Genomic DNA, 17524 nt, shown 5'->3' on the forward strand with positions numbered 1-17524 from the left:
ACCCTCCTTCCAGCTGCCAGGACTGCTGTGGAGGCTGGGCTGTGCCTCCCTTCTCTCGATGGCATCCCTGGAAGATGTCAGTCATGCCCAGAATCACACGCAGGCAGGGCTGGGTAGCAGCCTGTCTCCACTACAGTGGCAGGGAGGACCCGAGCTCAGAGTTTTTCTACAGTGGACTGCCTCTGATGTAGAAGAAAGCTGGCAGAACATGAGGTCATGTTTTGCAGGTGCTCCCGCTGTTTTCCACAGCATTCCAGCTATTAAAGCTTCATCCAGCCTTAGCATCATCCTGCTTTCTAGGCAGCCTGAGGTTGATTCAGTCAGGCCTAGCTGTTGGAAGGTTTTTTTGCTCTGGAGAAAGATATTAGAAAGATATTGGTTGGATATTAGGAAAAAAATTTTCACTGAAAGAATAATAAAATACTGTAATTGTCTTCCTAGGGATATGGTGGAATCACCATCTCTGGATATGTTTAAAAAAAGACTGGGCTTGGCACTTGGTGCTATAATCTAGTTGTGGTGTTAGGGCATAGGTTGGACTTGATCATCTTAGAGGTCTCTTCCAACCTTATTATACTGTGATTCTGTGATATGCAGTGTCAAGCTCATCAGGCTCAATTCAAAATGTGCAAGCAGGCAGATGTGTTCCATTGCCTTTGCTGAATACCACAGTTCTCAGAAAGTGGGAGAGACTGAGAACTGTGTTGCTGTTCTCTGTGATGAAATCCAACAAAAATTGAAGAAAAAAAGATCAAACATTTGAACATTTTAAATTTTCCTTCCTTGTTTTTTTTTACTACTGAAATGGAAGACATATGTATTGATAGTAGAAAGTAAAAATCTCAATCCCTTGAAGCCTGGAAGTACTTAACTCTCACTCTCTGCTAGATACATAAATCTGCCAGAATAAAAGTGAGCTGCAACAATAGAATCATAGAATATTTTGGGTTGGAAGGGACTTTAAATATCATCTTGTTTTAACCCCCCTGTCATGGACAAGGACACTTTTCACTAGGCCAGGTTGTTCAGGGTCTCATCCAGCCTGGCCCTGAACACAGCCAGGGATGGGGCATCCACAGCTTCTCTGGGCAATTTGTGCCAGGGCCTCACCATCCTCACAGTTAAGAATTTTTTTCTAATATCATCTAAACCTACTCTCTGTCAGTTTGAAGCCATTCCTCACTCCAGGGTCTTGTAAGTCATCCCTCTCTATCTTTTGTGTGGACTCTGTTCAGGTATTGGAAGGCTGCAATTAGGTCAGTCTGGAGCTTTCTCTTTTCCAGGCTGAATAATGCCAATTCTTTCAGCCTTTCCTTGTAGGTGAGATGCTCCCTCCCTCTGATCACCTTGCAGCTCTCATCTGCACTACTGCCAAGCTGGCTGGGAACCCCAGCAGCCAAACCTTCAGGAAGGGGAAGGAATGGGCCCTTCCAAAGTGCTTACCTGTAATAACCTTTACCAGCATTCTCCCAGCAGCCGTGCAGGACTGCCACCTGGAGCTTCTCTGCCAGTCAGATGCCAAACCTACAGCAAATCTGACACAAAACCAGATATGCTTAATATAGGCTAGTTTTCATTTTTCCTTCTTCCCAAATGTGACAGTAAAGGGACATTAAATCTTTTGTTTACAGTGTCCTGAATGGCCTTTGCACAAGCAAAAAAGGAAAAAGGCAGACAATAAACTACAAGAAACAAGACAATAAATAGAAGCAAGTAAATCTTCCAGCTGTTCTGAAGGCATCCCCATTCTGTGGATAAAGTTCCTACAATATCCACTTCCCAAGCAACCTTCAGCCCCCTTTTCTCTGTCACTGCTTGCTCTTCCAGAACAGGTCCCTATTTATGACCCTTACCTGGGGATTTTGCTCCTCTGCTGAGTCACAGCTCTCACCTGCTACATGGACAAGGTTTTCCCAAACCCTGTCCCAGTAGAGTCCCAGTACTCTGCTCCACTCCTGCTGTCACTAGCACAAATACCACTGACTGCATCATCAAGGCTGAGTAGTTTACCCAAAAGAACAACTGGAGTGTTAATTCCTTAGTGCTTCTTGTGAATGAAAGATGACATCCCAACCTCATTCAGTTAATGTAAGAACAGAAAAAGAATGCCTGTAGTAGACCCAGAGGGTATTTCAAATATTTACAGGCATGTGTCTGGGGCTCTGAAGGCCTTTGAAGTACTGGAGATTGAGACTTAAAGCGAAAGGGACACAGATCTATAAAAGTCACAGTTTTTATTAGAACTGCTGCAGGTAAGGGTTGAAAGCATTGCTATTGTGAACATTTTTTTAGTGACTTATTACCTGCTCATAAATCAGTTCCTCCATGCTTCACAAGACATTTACATTTATGCTGACACTGTGGCAAAAAGTTACCGCCCATTAAGGAGCTCTGAACCTTTCAGTGCTGTTTAACATGTCTGATCTATTACCTGAAATGAAATATAAGTACTGTGTCTGTATTTCTCACTGTGGAGCAGTTCCACTGGGCACCACTAAAGCTCAGTGGCCATCAGGTTCAGTGGCAGCCCTGAAGTGCTCAAAGGGTGATTTAACCAGTCCACTGGAATTATTAGGGCATTAATCTCTGCATTTATGGGGAACAGGTTTATTTTGCTGAGAACACATCCACTGTCTGTCCCTGTGAGACTGTGAGTGAAAGTGAAGTAGTTTTATGAGAATTTTAAAGCTTTTGAATGGATATAAAGTGTCAAAACAAAAGCAAAGCTACCTTGCATAGCAGTATACAAAATATACATAATAGACACGTATGCAAATACCCCTTTTTCAAATTCCAAGGTCTGCCATACTAAAAAGCCATACTCTGTGTTTTATTTTGGATTCCTCAGAGGATACAGTTGAGGAAAAAAAATCAGGTTTTTTCTGTAGAAATAAAAATTACTTTGAAAAGAGAGACATGCAGCATTTCAATGTACTCAGTGCTCCAATATAGCATATTTGCAGGCTCTGGGATTTAGAAGTTCACAGTCTCAAGGTTTTGAAAAGGAATGAAAAGAGAGAAAGACCTAGTCATTGATAGAATAAGAACATTAAATGAAGTCACCTGATGAACTTGTGCTTACAGCCCTTAGCTTCCAAAACTTCACTTTGATAAGACTCCTATATATTCAGGATTTTTTTTCCTATGCAATTCTAGCCTTACACACTTTCCTTTAAACTGATTAAATTACTGGATATTTAATCATTCCCCTGTAATCACAGACCTACAGGTGAGGGTTATTCATGTCTTCTTCTCCCCGATTAGTTTTATTTTGGTTTCACAAAGAATAAAGCCAGATAACAGCTGATTTTCCTACTGTAAAACATGACATCTAGAAATACTAGCAGACGGACTGTCTGATGTCCTGCTGGTAGGTGTCTAATAAATCTGATATCTACTTCTAACAGACTAAAGATGAAACTCCAGCAGTTTTCACTAGTTGATTTTGACTGAATTTTCCCTAAAGGCATACCCTATGAAGGAACCATCTTTAATTTCTTGACCAGCTGTGTCAAAAAGAAATCAGCTGTCCTGACATTCTAAAGGAAAAAAAAGATATAAGGAAAGTGAGCAATCCCCCAGTGTGATTGCCCCTTTCCCTTGACTGATGGGGACTGGCTGTGCCTGGTTTAGGGTCCCCACCAGTGAGATGGCCAACAAAAGGAACATCACATCCCTGGTGGCCAATTCAAACAAAACAGGCTTCCCCCAGAGAAAGGAACTGGTGAGCTAAGAAGGAATAATGGTACCAAACAGCAAGTGTTCCAGTACTTTGTAATCAGTAAATACCTTCCTTGCTCAGTTCCTCCTTTTTATTTGTAGCTTCTATTGACAGTCTTTTCTTTAGAGAGAGCTCTACAGGCAATCTTGTAAGATTTTATAAGAGCTTTGCTTGTGTGAGGAATGTCTGATGTCAGTAGAAAATACTTATTACTGACTTCATCAGAAGGCCTTGCTGATGATGGTACTAACAGCCTTATTTCCACAAGAGGAAGTGCAAGAATTTGTTATGGCTAATCAGATAGGCAGATACTGCAAGGATTTTTTCCATATATTTCTAATTCAGTCCTCCCTTGTTTTGTTTTAAGGTCCTATTTCAAATAATACGAAAACACACAAAGTGCTACTTCAAAGTCAGGCTTCAGGGCCTGATTAAAACACAGAAATGCAGAAAAATTAAGAGCTCCAATCCATATTTAATTTATCTAAAAAAATTCAGAATATACTATGCTAATCTCTGTCTTTCACACTTCAGCAAATTAAGTTAATGCCAGAGTGGTACAGGGTCTTCTGCAACCCCTTCCCTTCTTCTGAGTTTGAAATTTGGGCATTCTTTGAATGCTGATACCGTGTGAGTCAATACACAGGTGTGTAGGTAGGAGAAAGCAGCCTGTTCTGTTTCTGTAAACAATTGTGGTAATCTAAGACAGATCTGTATTGCTGACCCTCACAGAGTCAGGCTACCGTAGAGAATCTATAATATACAGTCAATGCTGCATTTGTTCTTTGCTAAAAGACTGAAAAAAAAATAATATACCTTATCTCTTCTGAGGTTATCAAATTCTTCAACTGTTACAGTATTGCACAATCTCTTATCTTAGTTCAGAGAGCTTAACATGTATCAATGTTCCATCTACAATGAAGTGCTAAAGAGAAAAGAATATAAAATAGAACAGCAGTTTTCATTTACTCACTATAGTAGTGTTAGGAACTGAAACTTCTTACTTATTAGCAGCTTGTTAAATGACTACATTTGAGCCTGTCCTGCAGGCATGATAAATTATTCAGATAGCTGAACAATATTGATTCATTACCATTTCTCATTAATATTTATGTGTTGCATGGTGAAGAGTGCAATAGGGGTATATTTATTATGTTTGACTTGAGTATTTTCTGCCGTCTCTAGGGTGCTGTCCAGCATGACAAATGCAATCTTGGCTCGGGTTTATAAGCACAATGATCTGCACCTAATGGCAAAAGAAGCCACGATCCCAATAATCAATGGATTGTCCGATTTATACCATCCTCTTCAGATTTTAGCTGATTACCTAACTCTTCAGGTAAAAATAGAAACAATTTTTATTTTTTTTTTTTGCAATTCTTAGTAAGTATTTGGGGAAGGCATCTTCAAAACCATTTTCCCCTTGGTATTTCAAAGTAGTAATTACATGGCACTTGTTGTTTAAAGAGATCTTCATCCAGCAATATAATTAAGAACCTGTTTAATTTAAAACAATTACATAGTCCTATCAGCTGTAGTGGGACTGAAGTTAAGCATAAAATTAAGTATTTAATTGGAATTAGTCTGCAATTCAAAGAATGTACAGAGGGCTCTACATATTAAGACAAACATTATAATCTCACTCAGGCAAAGCCAGCAAAAGTTTTTCCATTGTCTTAAAAACACTCAGTGGTTTGCTCTTGATTCCTCCCTAATCTATGGACAGTTTAAAAGGAATTACTATTTATGTATTAGGAAATTGGTTGAACAAATTTGTTTTGAAAAGCCTGTTAATGTTAACCAGTTAACATTAACTGTTAATGATAACCAGTTTAAACTTTGCTCACATCAAAGAACAATTAAAAAATATAGTATTTTTTATTTTTTATCTAATGTAACAGTGGATCTGACAATGGGATAACATTTTACACACAGAATACCAGATGTTTATCTGTGAACAGAAGGACTATGTGGTTTTACAATTGGTTGAGGATCTGGTTTATAAAAAAGATTATTATACTCCAGGACTGGTTGACAGCTATGATGATCTCCTCTGACCTTGTTTATTTACTAAACAAATAAAAAACACACTGCTTGAAAATGGTAGGGCAGAATAATTTCCTGATTAATTCAGCTATGTTTCTTAGCTGTTGGGGACTTTGCTATGGGACATTCAGTGTGTGGAAAAGATCTAGTGAGAGTAATAATTAATTATTCATGCTTTAAACCTTAAATATGGAAAGATTCATTTGTTTGGTGAAAATCACTTTTTTTATTTTAAGTATTTTTTTGTAATTTTTTTATATTCACAGTGGAAAGACCAGAAAAAATTGGTGAACTTGAGACTAAAATGCTTACAGACCTCAGGATAAGGGAGATTTGTGAGATCACACTGAGCCAGCCTCAATGTTCAAATTGCATAAAAGATAGTAAGCTGTAATGAGAACATCATCATTTTGTTGTAAGCACTGTATGAAAAATATAAGACAGGAGAATCTCCTAGTTGTGTTTTGTGGGGGGTTCTGTCTTGGAAACACCTTATTAATTAGCATTTTATCACTTGTGAGAAACACTCTTCAGAACAATCTGTGACTCGCCGCCCACACAGCCATGGGTATCTCTGCCCCTAAACATGGTTTTATCTGGGCCACTGCCTGTGAGCACCCAGGCTCTCCGTGCTGCTGCCCTCTACTCCCCCTCCAGTTAATGAGGAGAGGCCAAGGAGCATCCCAGTCACCTCCTGGAGATGCAGCTCTTTCTGCACTGATCTTAGGGGGAAGCCTGTGGAAAGCAGCAGGATGAGAACGTGCCCTGCTTTCCACCCTCTGCTCCTCCTCCTTTGCATCCTCATACAGGACAGGCATGGCAGAAGCTCTGGCTGAATATGAGCCCACAGGCTGCACTCTTCCCTGGCTTGAATTCCAAGGGCAGCACCAACAGCTGGGTGCTGAGGGTGTCCTTGCTGCACCAAACACCAGGGAGGATGCCTTTGGTGATGAAGAAACGGCTCCACAGCAGTTGGTGCTCAAAAAAAGGACATTTTTGACATGGAGAGTGAGCACTTACAGAGATCACAAGGAATGGCTCAGCTTTTATACAGACATTGAAGGTTGTTTTTTTAAATTTGCAGCACTTTCACACTCAGCCCAATAAGCAGAGCACCATTTCCTCCATCCGCCCATCTCTCCCTGACTCTTTCCAGCATGTTCCTTAGCCCAGAATTTGTCAGGAGGTCTTTATGGGGCATCTGGGTGGCCACCCCTCTGTGCCAAGGGCATGTTGCACTGCTGGTTGCTGACTCAATTTCCACTCTTGCTTTCTTATCCAGGAGAGAGGAGCAGGGGAGAGCTCTCAGCAGCTCCCTGTGGGTGATGGCACTGCCTGAACTCTCCCTTTCTGTTCCTCTGCTCCCTTTTTTTCCTCTTTGCACTGTACAGTGAGTTGGAGAAGACTGGAGTGGCATGTAATGAAACAGGGTTTTAATCATATAATGAACTTTGTCAGGCCACAGAAGTGAGATTAAATTTTGAAGAGGTGTGAGCCACAAGGTCTAGTTGCTACTTACCCCAATCAAGCTTCTCACAGAATTTTCAGCAAGATGTCATCCAAGTACTGCCTGCAAGAAGATTAATACAGGGATGTGGAATGGTACTACTGATTCTTTAAATGAGTTGAAAGACCATATATAACATTTAGTCTGTTTATATGCAATGCAAAGACAATTTATTTCATTTATACATATATGTAAACTACAGTAGTGGCACCGACTGCTAGCCTAATATTTAAATGTACCTACAGATTTTGAGCAGCTTATTTCTCTTTAAAAAATGTCTCTTCCCTATCCCCATAAATATTTTCCTGCCTGTATCTGTTCCTCCCTGCTGTCAGTACATACCCAAAATGTAGATTTTTATTTTCTTTTTTTTGTTCTTCTCTGTTTTCCAGTGGAGCTCTATATGCACTCTGGCCCTCTTCATGCTTAGCACATTTTTCTATATCCTATTAAGTTTGTTGTGTGTGTGCCTTCTTGAACCCTCCTCAAGAACTTTCTCTTTGGTCTGAAACTACATAATTGCATGGTTTGTTTTGAAAAAAAAATTCTTGCTTATAGCTTCTATTCCCTTTTCACAAGTTCATTTTAGTATCGTTATTTTAGTATAGTCCATTGCATCCCCCAAACAATGCAGTGGTTTTCTTTTCAGGGCTGTCAATTCTCATTCTGTATTCAGGGCAAATTCTCATCCTGGAAATGTTCTTTTCAGATCATGCAGTGTGTTCCTGTTATGAATACTCGGGTGAGATTCCTCAGGTTCAGCATCCTCCTGCCCCATGCCTTCTTCCTGAGCAACCTGGATCCTCTCACATGTTTGAAATCTAAGCTGCTCAGATTAATGCCCTCTATTAAGCCAAGAAAAATGTTTTTCTTAGCCTATATATACACTACCTTTCTTAAAGGTTGTGTTGAATTGAGTGTGCTTGAGCTATAACCCACTCGAAATGGTTGCAAACACATAAAGAACCTGTTTTTGAGGATTTGGGGATTTGGCCTTTAAAGACTGTGAGTTTGTGAGCACACACTGAGCCCCTTAACTCCTCTACCTGTTCTATAACAGCCACAAGCTGGGCCCATCCAGTGTCCCTGGGTGTCCTGGGCAGGAGCTGTGGCTCAGCTTCTGCTCTGCTCAGCGTGGCTGGAGGGCAGCATCACACAATTTGTATTCCAGAGACAGCCCAGGTATTGACATTGATTCAATTGATATTAATGTCACTGGCCAATCAGCTCACTTGTAGCTGACTGCAGGATGGCCAGACTGGTAATTAGAGTGGATCCATATGCCACTAGCTTTTTATGTCACTGGTCTGGGGGGAATTTTCTTTTTCAGAAAGCAACGGTTGGCATAAGAAATACATCGGTGGTTTCTTTTTAAACAGCATAACAAATAATGTTGCCCAGCTTGAAAAGGGCTTCAATATATTCTCAAATTCTCCTTGCTGTGTGAGCCCAAGACCTCAAATTATTACAAATTTCAAATTCCTCACTACAATCATCCTTATTATTCTAACAATTAGACATCCCAACTAAGATCTGTCCTGATCCTCTAAAATATACTGTGTCAATAACCATGACAAAAACCAGTGTGGGAGTAGGAAAGATAACTGACCCAGCATCTGCCTTAAGCCCAGTTTGAGAACATGAAGATCCAGGTTTGCCCAGTTTCTCATTTACTGGATTGCACTGTCTCCCGAAGGGCTAAAGCTTTGATTAGTCCCTGGCATCACATTTTAAAATTTGACAGATTATTGATTCATTATTCAAAAGCTTGTTTTAATTGAAGGCTGTTATGACAGTTGTGGTCAAACATTTCAGAATTAATCTATAATGGTGTCAGAGTTTCAGTCTCACTGGAAGCAAGTCCAGGCAGAGGCAGACACAAATGTCCTTAATTAGTTAACCCAGTCTTCTCTACACATACAGGGTCAAGTCACTGAGCGTACTTATTTTTTCCCAGAGTTGCCTACACTAATACACTGCAGCCATGGATAAGAACAGAATGAAGCATTGTAAAAGCAACAAGAGGGTGAGAAAATTGAATGCAAAATTGGTATTACTTATTTAGCTGGGATTTTTCATGAGAATAACACCGGCAAGTTTTATGGCACTACAGCAGCAATAGCTACTTTGCTGAAGAGGCTTCATAGGGGAGAAGGGCTCTAGACTTTCTAAATATGTTATTTTTTTATGTGGCTTTATAGGAGTCATGTTCCAAATGTAGAGTGAAACTGCAGAACACCCATGCAGGAGTAAAGCCTATATCAATATAACGTAATTTGTAAAAACTGGGGAAGGATACAAAGGGAAAATATCTTCAGGGGTTCTGGTGATCAGGTGTTGTAAAGGCTCTCATTTAATTTAGGGTGTTACTATCATGGCAAAACACGTTTAGCAGGATTTCACCTGTGATTGTGTAAGCAATAAAATAGGGAGTGGACAAGAGGGGAAGTGTGTTTCGTTACTGCAACTTTTGTGTTCTGGTTCTGACCAACAGTCACCTCATCTTTGCTGGAAGCTGACGGTGTGTGTTTGCTCATAAGCAGTACAGTCACAGTCACAGTGATCTGGCTTTAGATGAAGAGGTTTGAATTACAGCAGCAGTGTGCCAGTGGTAGCATAAAGCCTAGCACAGGGTACAAAACAGGCTTCACTAGCACACACACAGCTTGATTCTGCCTTGCTGTGACTCCTTCCATCAGCAAAACATCTTCATTAAAATCAGCTCATCTATGTCCACTCTACACAGTAGTCACTGCAGACGTGGTTTGCAATTTGCAGTGTGTATCAGGGATCATTATACAGACACATCCAGTACTCCATATTTTATCTGTAACAGCTAGGAGATTGGGAAAACAGAGGGAAGCACTTAGTATGCACTGTGCTTCTTTTAATGTAGAGTAGCAGCTGGCAATAAAGTGAAGTTGTTTAACATAGCAGTGTATTTGTGACTCTAGTCAATGCTTTGAGTATTAAGGCTGAAATGTCTATTTTTAAACAGTGAGATGAAAAGAACTCAGGACTGTCTCACTTGCTTCTGGCTGTGGGTTCTGGTCTCAGCTATCACTACGCCCTAAATGGAAACACCACCTTAAATAAATGCTTCAGTTTGGCTTTCTCCTAGGAGCACCATTGCTAGGAGATGTGGAGGGACTTTGAAAGATCCTTGGAGACCTGCAGAATGGTTATACTGAAATAACTTCCCTGTCCACACAGTCCTGATTTGTTCTCCTGTAAATGCCCTTGCAACAATCTCTGCCAATGAGCCTGCTGTTAACAAACTTTGGCTGAAAAAGCAATATTTTTGCAATACCATAGTTTTAGCCCTTAAACCTGAACAGTCTAGGACTCTATCCAGTTTAGGTATTTACAGCACTTTAATGTCATTCAATTTTCAAGTACTGCTATTTTTGACTCAAAATTGTGGTCACTGAAAGAAATGCTAATAACTTTGTTCTGGAACAACTTCACAAACTATTTGTTTAGGAGAAGCTGCTGCCAGGAGAGGAGGGGTGGTCCCAGCCCTTTTCCTGTTCAGTCTTTTGGCATCTTTTCTGCAACTGCCTGCAAGGTTGCCACTTAGTACAGTGTGGATGCTTATCCTCTCTGACAAGCACTGAATCATGTCACACAAAGTGTTGAAACACTGCCTGGCTTCCAGCTACTACAATGCTATTGTAGCATGGCCCAGATTTGAACTAAGAATAAAAGACTCTTCATAAATTGTTTAAAGTGATGAGATAGAATTTTACAGAGCAGGCTTATAGGAGAATTTGGTAATGTCTTTGTAAAAATTTTGGTATCAGCTTAAGTGCCTATAAACATGCATATTTAAAACAGGGCTCATTAAGGAGTCTGGAAATATGTAACCCCTGTTATTCTTGTTCCTCCTTAGGCCTTACCTGCTTGGGGTGGAGGAACAGAGTAACTGCACATGGGCTGGCTGTAGGTGCCATCAGACACAGCCACAGTTAATTCTGTAATGCTGTTTCAAGTTTGGGTAATCCACATTTTTTAAAAATCCCTGCAATCTTTGGTTGAACAATGGAAAACAAATGCTGCAGGCCATGAGTGGCACAGCTGCTGTCAGAGTGCTGTTCTTTGCTGTCCTGTGCAGCTGAGGGGTGAGGATGCATTCCCAGGACCTGACCACTGCCATAGCCGCAGGGAACAGCGTGCAGAGGCAGCTAAGCCATAACAAACCTCAACATGGACATTTTCACAATTTGGGGAAAAGCTAGGAGTTCTATTCCAGGCATTAGGACTGTCCCTACATTAAGAATTTCCAGCATTCACTGATGTTTATGAGGCCCAAAGAACAGCTGTACATCAGTGATGCTAAAATCACTTCATGTCTGGTGCTGAATCTCTCAGCATGAGCCTCATCACGTGGCACATGTACCAGCATGTCCTTCTCACATGTGACAATGTGTCCTTCTGCAGGGGAAGCAGCAGCTCTTGGGTCTTCTTGTAGGACACGGGGGGCTTTCCTTCTGTGAGAATCCTGCAGGAGCAGCAATTCCAGGTGTGGTCCGTGCAGGCAGCACTTGAAGGCAGCCAGCTGCCTTTGCACAGACCCTTCTGATCATTCCCTCTTGTCCACCAGCCTGCCCAGCTGCTCTGGGAGGTCACCCCAGAGCTTGTGATTGCTTTGGCAGGAGCACTATGCAGGCCTGAAGGGGCTCACCATCGCCTGGGTCGGGGACGGCAACAACGTCCTGCAGTCCTTCATGACGAGCGCAGCGCAGCTGGGGATGCACCTGAGGATCGCCACTCCCAGGGTAAGGAAAACCACAGCCGTGCAGAAAGGAAGGCAAACTGCAGCCAGGCTTGTCTCAAACACTCAGGCATTGCTCAAGGGCCCCCGCTGGGGATGCCTGCATCTATCCCGAGTGTCTGTTTTCAGCACTAAGGTACAAAGTCCCGATCCAGTAATTTGGATGCAAAGCAGGAGTGATTGTACTGAGCCCAACATCAGAAATGGGAATATCTGACAGGAGTATAAATCTAAATCATGGAGGATCACAGTTCCATTTGATAAAGCCTTACAAAGACATCTCTCCTCATAAAAAAAAAAATAAATCCTCTTTCAGATAGGTGGAAGCGTTACATCTCATTTCATGTAAACTGGTGGTGCAGCATTTTAGAATGTTCATTGTAATGCACTATAAAGTATTTTTAAAAATCAGTTTAGAACAAAAAATTAAATGTTGAATATGCATTTAATTCTGTAACTGACAAAATACATTTTTATTATGTTTTTAGAACAATTTTCAACACTTTACCTCCAAAATAAACTTTCATAAAACATTGTTTCCTCAAGTTTTACAGTTCTGAAAGGTCCTTCTTCCACGGCCAATGGTTCAATAAGTATTTTTCTGGCCATTCTTATTAATTAGTGAAGATCTTATACATGTCCCATGATGTCTTACCCATCATCTCTTTTGTCAGGGCTTTGAACCAGACCTCAGGATAACTAAAATATGTGAACAGAACTCCAAAGAGGTAGGAGCTAAGAAACAGCCTAATAGAATATTTTGAATAGAGTTTATTTTCATTATAAATGAAGTTCCTTGTCTTAGTGATCTTCCTTATTTTATTTACATTAGCATGGTACCAAGTTACTTCTCACAACAGACCCTTTGGAAGCTGCAGACAGTGCCAATGTCTTAGTCACAGACACATGGATAAGCATGGGACAAGAAGAGGAGAAGAAAGAAAGATTAAAGGCCTTTCAAGGTTATCAGATTACAATGCAGGTAAAAACTGAGATTTTGGGTTTTATTTACATTTTTACACTTTGAATTTATAAGAATCAACATCAACCTAGCATGAGTTTGGGGGGTTTTTGAGTGGGGTCATGGAAAAGCCGGATGCAAACCCCCCTCCAGCTTAGAAAACTCAAAGTGATAACAAAGTTTGAGTTATGTCATACACTCCCCATGGCTTGGCCTCTTTCAGAGCTTCCCAATGAGATCCAGATCCATGTGCAGCAGAGGGGTTTCCACTCCCCTTCTAAAGTCAGAGAAATTGGAGTGACTTTTTGACTTTTGTGAAGTCAGCATTGAACTCTTACAGACTTGCATGGAGATATTCCCATCTTATTCACAGATGAGGAATTCTTTTGAAGTCTGTGGAATTCTTCTGAGTTCATCATCCAAGTAACCAGAGTGGGAGTTAATATAAAATTTGTTAACCTTTTTACTCGTTAAGGATTTTACTAATATTCTCACATATGTCTTTATTTTATATGCTTTTAAATCTACAGACTGCAAAATCTGCTGCTTCCAACTGGACTTTTTTACACTGTTTACCCAGAAAGCCTGAAGAAGTTGATGATGAAGTATTTTATTCTCCGCAGTCATTGGTTTTCCAGGAGGCTGAAAACAGAAAATGGACAATTATGGTAAGAAAAAAAAAAGAAAATAAGAAAACAGTATTTGGAGGTTGGGGTCAATTTTGTTCAGGTTTGAATTCAACCTGGTTCCACAAAAAATAGTGAATGTTAAAACATATGTTTCAAATTTACCCCAGAGCACATCACAATTTTGACTGTAGACAACATTAGTAGCACAAATGTGATCTATTTTGGTGATATTCTGCCGTTGCTTGACCCAGGTTTTATCACTAAGTGAAATATACAATATAAACCGTCACTTTTTTTGGCAATGAAATCACTGGATTTACTCTAATGATTAACTCAACTTCTCAATTAAAACATGTTACATGCTGAGGTCCCAGGGTCTGGTCTTAGAAAAGGCAGTTTCCCAAACACATAAAACCAGCTATTTTCTCTCAGGAAAAGCTGCTGCTGACACCAATGGAACTTTCCCTGAGAAAATGCTGGAAGAACAAAGATCTGAAAGGTCCTGAAAAGTTATGGTGTGGGTGATGCTGTGTGATCATGGTACCATGAGGGGACACTCATTTAACACAAACCATAACTCCCCTCTCAGCATTCCTGGAATTTCAGAAAATTACAGCCAGATCTCAGTAGCCTATTATTTATTTTTGGCTTTAGATCCACCAAGCTGACAAAAGCTAGTGAAAACTTTCAGAGGTGAAAAGAAAAACAGAGATGGCATGGTCAGAGTTTTGAGATGAAGTCTAGATGTGTTCCAAATGAATAAATAAGGGTTGAGTGTTGTGTTTGCTAAAACCTCAGACATTGGACTCAGTCAAAATTACTAACAAATTTGTGTTAAATTCATAGTTTTGTCCTTAAAATTCAACAAAATGCTTGTATGTTTAATTTGATTTTGCAATGCTTCTAATTGCCCTAAATATTATTTAAAAAAAAAAAAAGGCCCTTTACTTTGGGTTCCAGATACACATTTTTGGGGGGTCTAGAGGAGATGAAAGAAAAATGTAATTTTTGTATTTTATCAACCTATAAAAATAATGAATGTATGGGTCTTGTGTATATAGAATTTTCTACCACTTGTAGCATGGAGAGCAAAAAAAAAAAAAAAAGCAGAATAGATTATTTGCTCAGCTGTAGATGCAAGCAGGGCTGAGTGCAGCCAGGGCTGGCAGCACTGAGGGGATGCACAGCTGTAATTCAGGCACCTCTGTGTGCCTGGGCTGACCCTGGCAGTGATGAGGGAAAGGAAGGACAGGCAGCAAAGCCCCTGGGGAGCCCCCCCAAATCCAGTGCTGGGCCAAAACTGTGCAGTCAGACCTTGCTGTGAAATCACAGCTCCAGGTACAGAACCAGGTAAAGCCTTGCCAAGGCCAGGCAATGTGGGGTTTGTTGTGAGCACAGGCGTGGGTGGGACAGCAGAGCTGCTGCAACACCACATTTCATTTAGCTGATGAAATCACTCCCATTTCACAGCTGTGCAGGCAAGGCAGGAGGGGTGGATGGCACACTCTTAACCTCAGTGAGGATTTTCCATGTTGCACTACAGAAAGTATAGCTAAACTGGGATAAATTTCAGAGTCCATATTCCAGCGTGGCTCTCGCTGATGCTAATGGCACAAGGCAGCCCATGTGATGTCTGGGTACCTACAGCATCTCCTAGAAGTAGCTGAGAATACATCACAACATGCCAAAAAGGCCTCAGCATTTGATCTAAATGCTTGTGTGAATTGCTCCTAAGCTGTCCATTAATATATTTTGTCCACACTGAGAAAATCTATCAGATACAGAACATCCTAACTGATTTTCAGCTCTTGCCTGATTCATCATCAGAAATTCTAGCAAATAAATCTAAATGTGCCATTTTTGTCAGGATAATAAGTTTCAACACAAGGCTTCAGAGCTGGAAAATATTTCCCCCTTATTTATTTTTATGGAGTATCTGTTTCCAATGTGATTGGATTTTTTCTTCTCTTCCTCCTCTAGGCTGTCATGGTTTCCCTGCTGACAGATTACTCACCACAGCTACAAAAACCCACATTTTGACGCTTGGATTCCTGCCAGGAGAAAAATATTCCTCATCAGCAGAATATTCTGGTCTGTAAACACATAGATCTTCTTCAGAAAGGACCAAGGCAATGAGTGATTTTTTAAATAAAACCATATAGTTAGCTGTATAATATTGCATTACACTTCTGAAAATGTTCAAGACAATAAACACCATTGCAGAAGCTGCTTTTCATCTGGATACTCCAAGCTGGCTCTCCTTTTTGGGGATCAGCATAATGGAAAACATTCCAGGGCTGTACCTTAATGGCTGGACCTACCAGCAGCATAGGCATGGTATAATCTACATGTAGGTGTGGTGGGCCTTGCACTGTGGAATATTGATGCCTAAAGATTTTTAGCTTTTTCATATATTTGTAGCTTTGTAGATTTTTAATATACAGTTGTATCATTTCTAGTGCTTTTCCTACCCTCTCTCACATTTTAGAGCAATAAACTAACCCTTTCTAACACATTCTTGAAATTCTGTTTAGTTTTATTCTCAAGAAGGGAATTTCTAACGAGAACACCTTGTTTTTCACCAGAATTTGAGAGACATAACAACATATAGGACAAACAACCCTGTGGACCAGCTCCAGAGGGGCAGACCCAAGGGTGGATTACTGGGGCAACTGATCTCTGATTGGATGTATTAGTATTAGATATACTAATAAATTAACTTTATAAAAATTGTAGAAATCCTGTATCATGTGCATGCAGAGTCTTTTTTGTGCACCTGAAAGCTTTCATTAAAGAATTGCTTTTTATCTTACTACTCTTAATATTTGGAAAGTTTGGTCTTTTGATTCCAGGCAGCAATATGATAAACATAAATCTGTCCAATAAATTGCTGGTCTTGGGAAGTGTGTGTGGAGCAGCAGTGCTGCAGTTTGCCTTCGCTGTCTGCATTTCCTGGGCACTCTGGCTCCTGTTTCTGTTCTCCAGCCAACCTCCAAATCCCACTCCTGTGTGACACCAAAAATATAGAGAACTTGTGAGCATTCTCCTCCTCCATGACATTCCTGTGGGCTGGTGCAGGGGGATATTGCTGTGAAGTTGGAATAGAGCCGTTTCCACGGATCTGGATGCATCAAAGAGAGACAGCCAGAAGGAACTGGTTCATTCTGTGCCTATCTCCCCTAGACCTTCATTCCTCAAACAAAATTTTGGATAAAGAAGTGAATATTCCTTTTTTTTTTTCCCTAAGCAAATAATGAAACTTGCACAGTTTCTTTGCAGAAATTCCTGTATTTTGCCTTGCACCGTAACACAGCACACATTTCAGCTACTCCTTCTCAGTAGTAAACAAATTCATGGTATTTGTAGTTTTTGTGATATCTGGGTATATGTATGTAATATTTTGGATAAAGCTTTGACTTAACTGTTAACAAAAATCTTCTTTGTTGTTTCTAAATAGTTTCACTTCCCCCCCCCCCAACCCCCCCACTGCTGTAATACTGGGACAATGTCTGTGATATTTTAAAAAATTCTGCAAATGGGTTTGCAATTTCTGACCAGCTGCAAAACATTATTCAGTTACTTTTTAAACTGGAGTTCACTGCAGGGCCACACATCACTGAAATGAATGAAATGAAATGAAAATAAAGATAGTTATTTTTCTATATACAATTGATTTCTTGGTTTTGCAGACATTCGTGTGTCTCATTAAGATTAACATTTTCCTTTACAACATTACAAGGGTTTCAATAATTCAATGAACATTTACACTTCAGCAGAGATACAGCTGCATCAATGATGTAGGAATAAGGTATGTGCTAGAAATCAATGTTTTACTTCCCAGTTCAGCATGTGGAGGAAAATGCATGGAATACAGTCTATTTCTGTT

The 17524-nt window shown here is 40.3% G+C and overlaps 1 protein-coding gene across 1 annotated transcript in view; it reads left to right on the forward strand.

Moving 5' to 3' along the window:
• OTC (ornithine transcarbamylase) overlaps nt 1-17300 on the forward strand; it is a 30212-nt gene extending 12912 nt beyond the window's left edge. The window contains exons 5-10 of the mRNA XM_021552983.4: nt 4907-5060; nt 11930-12052; nt 12723-12776; nt 12881-13030; nt 13540-13677; nt 15619-17300. Coding sequence (XP_021408658.3) covers nt 4907-5060; nt 11930-12052; nt 12723-12776; nt 12881-13030; nt 13540-13677; nt 15619-15678 — 679 coding nt within the window. The 3' untranslated portion in view covers nt 15679-17300. The remainder of the gene's footprint in view (nt 1-4906; nt 5061-11929; nt 12053-12722; nt 12777-12880; nt 13031-13539; nt 13678-15618) is intronic.
• The last annotated feature ends 224 nt before the right edge of the window (nt 17301-17524 follow it).

Source organism: Lonchura striata, chromosome 1 (genome assembly GCF_050655825.1).
Source record: "Lonchura striata isolate lonStrDom1 chromosome 1, ASM5065582v1, whole genome shotgun sequence".
NCBI lineage: Eukaryota > Metazoa > Chordata > Aves > Passeriformes > Estrildidae > Lonchura > Lonchura striata.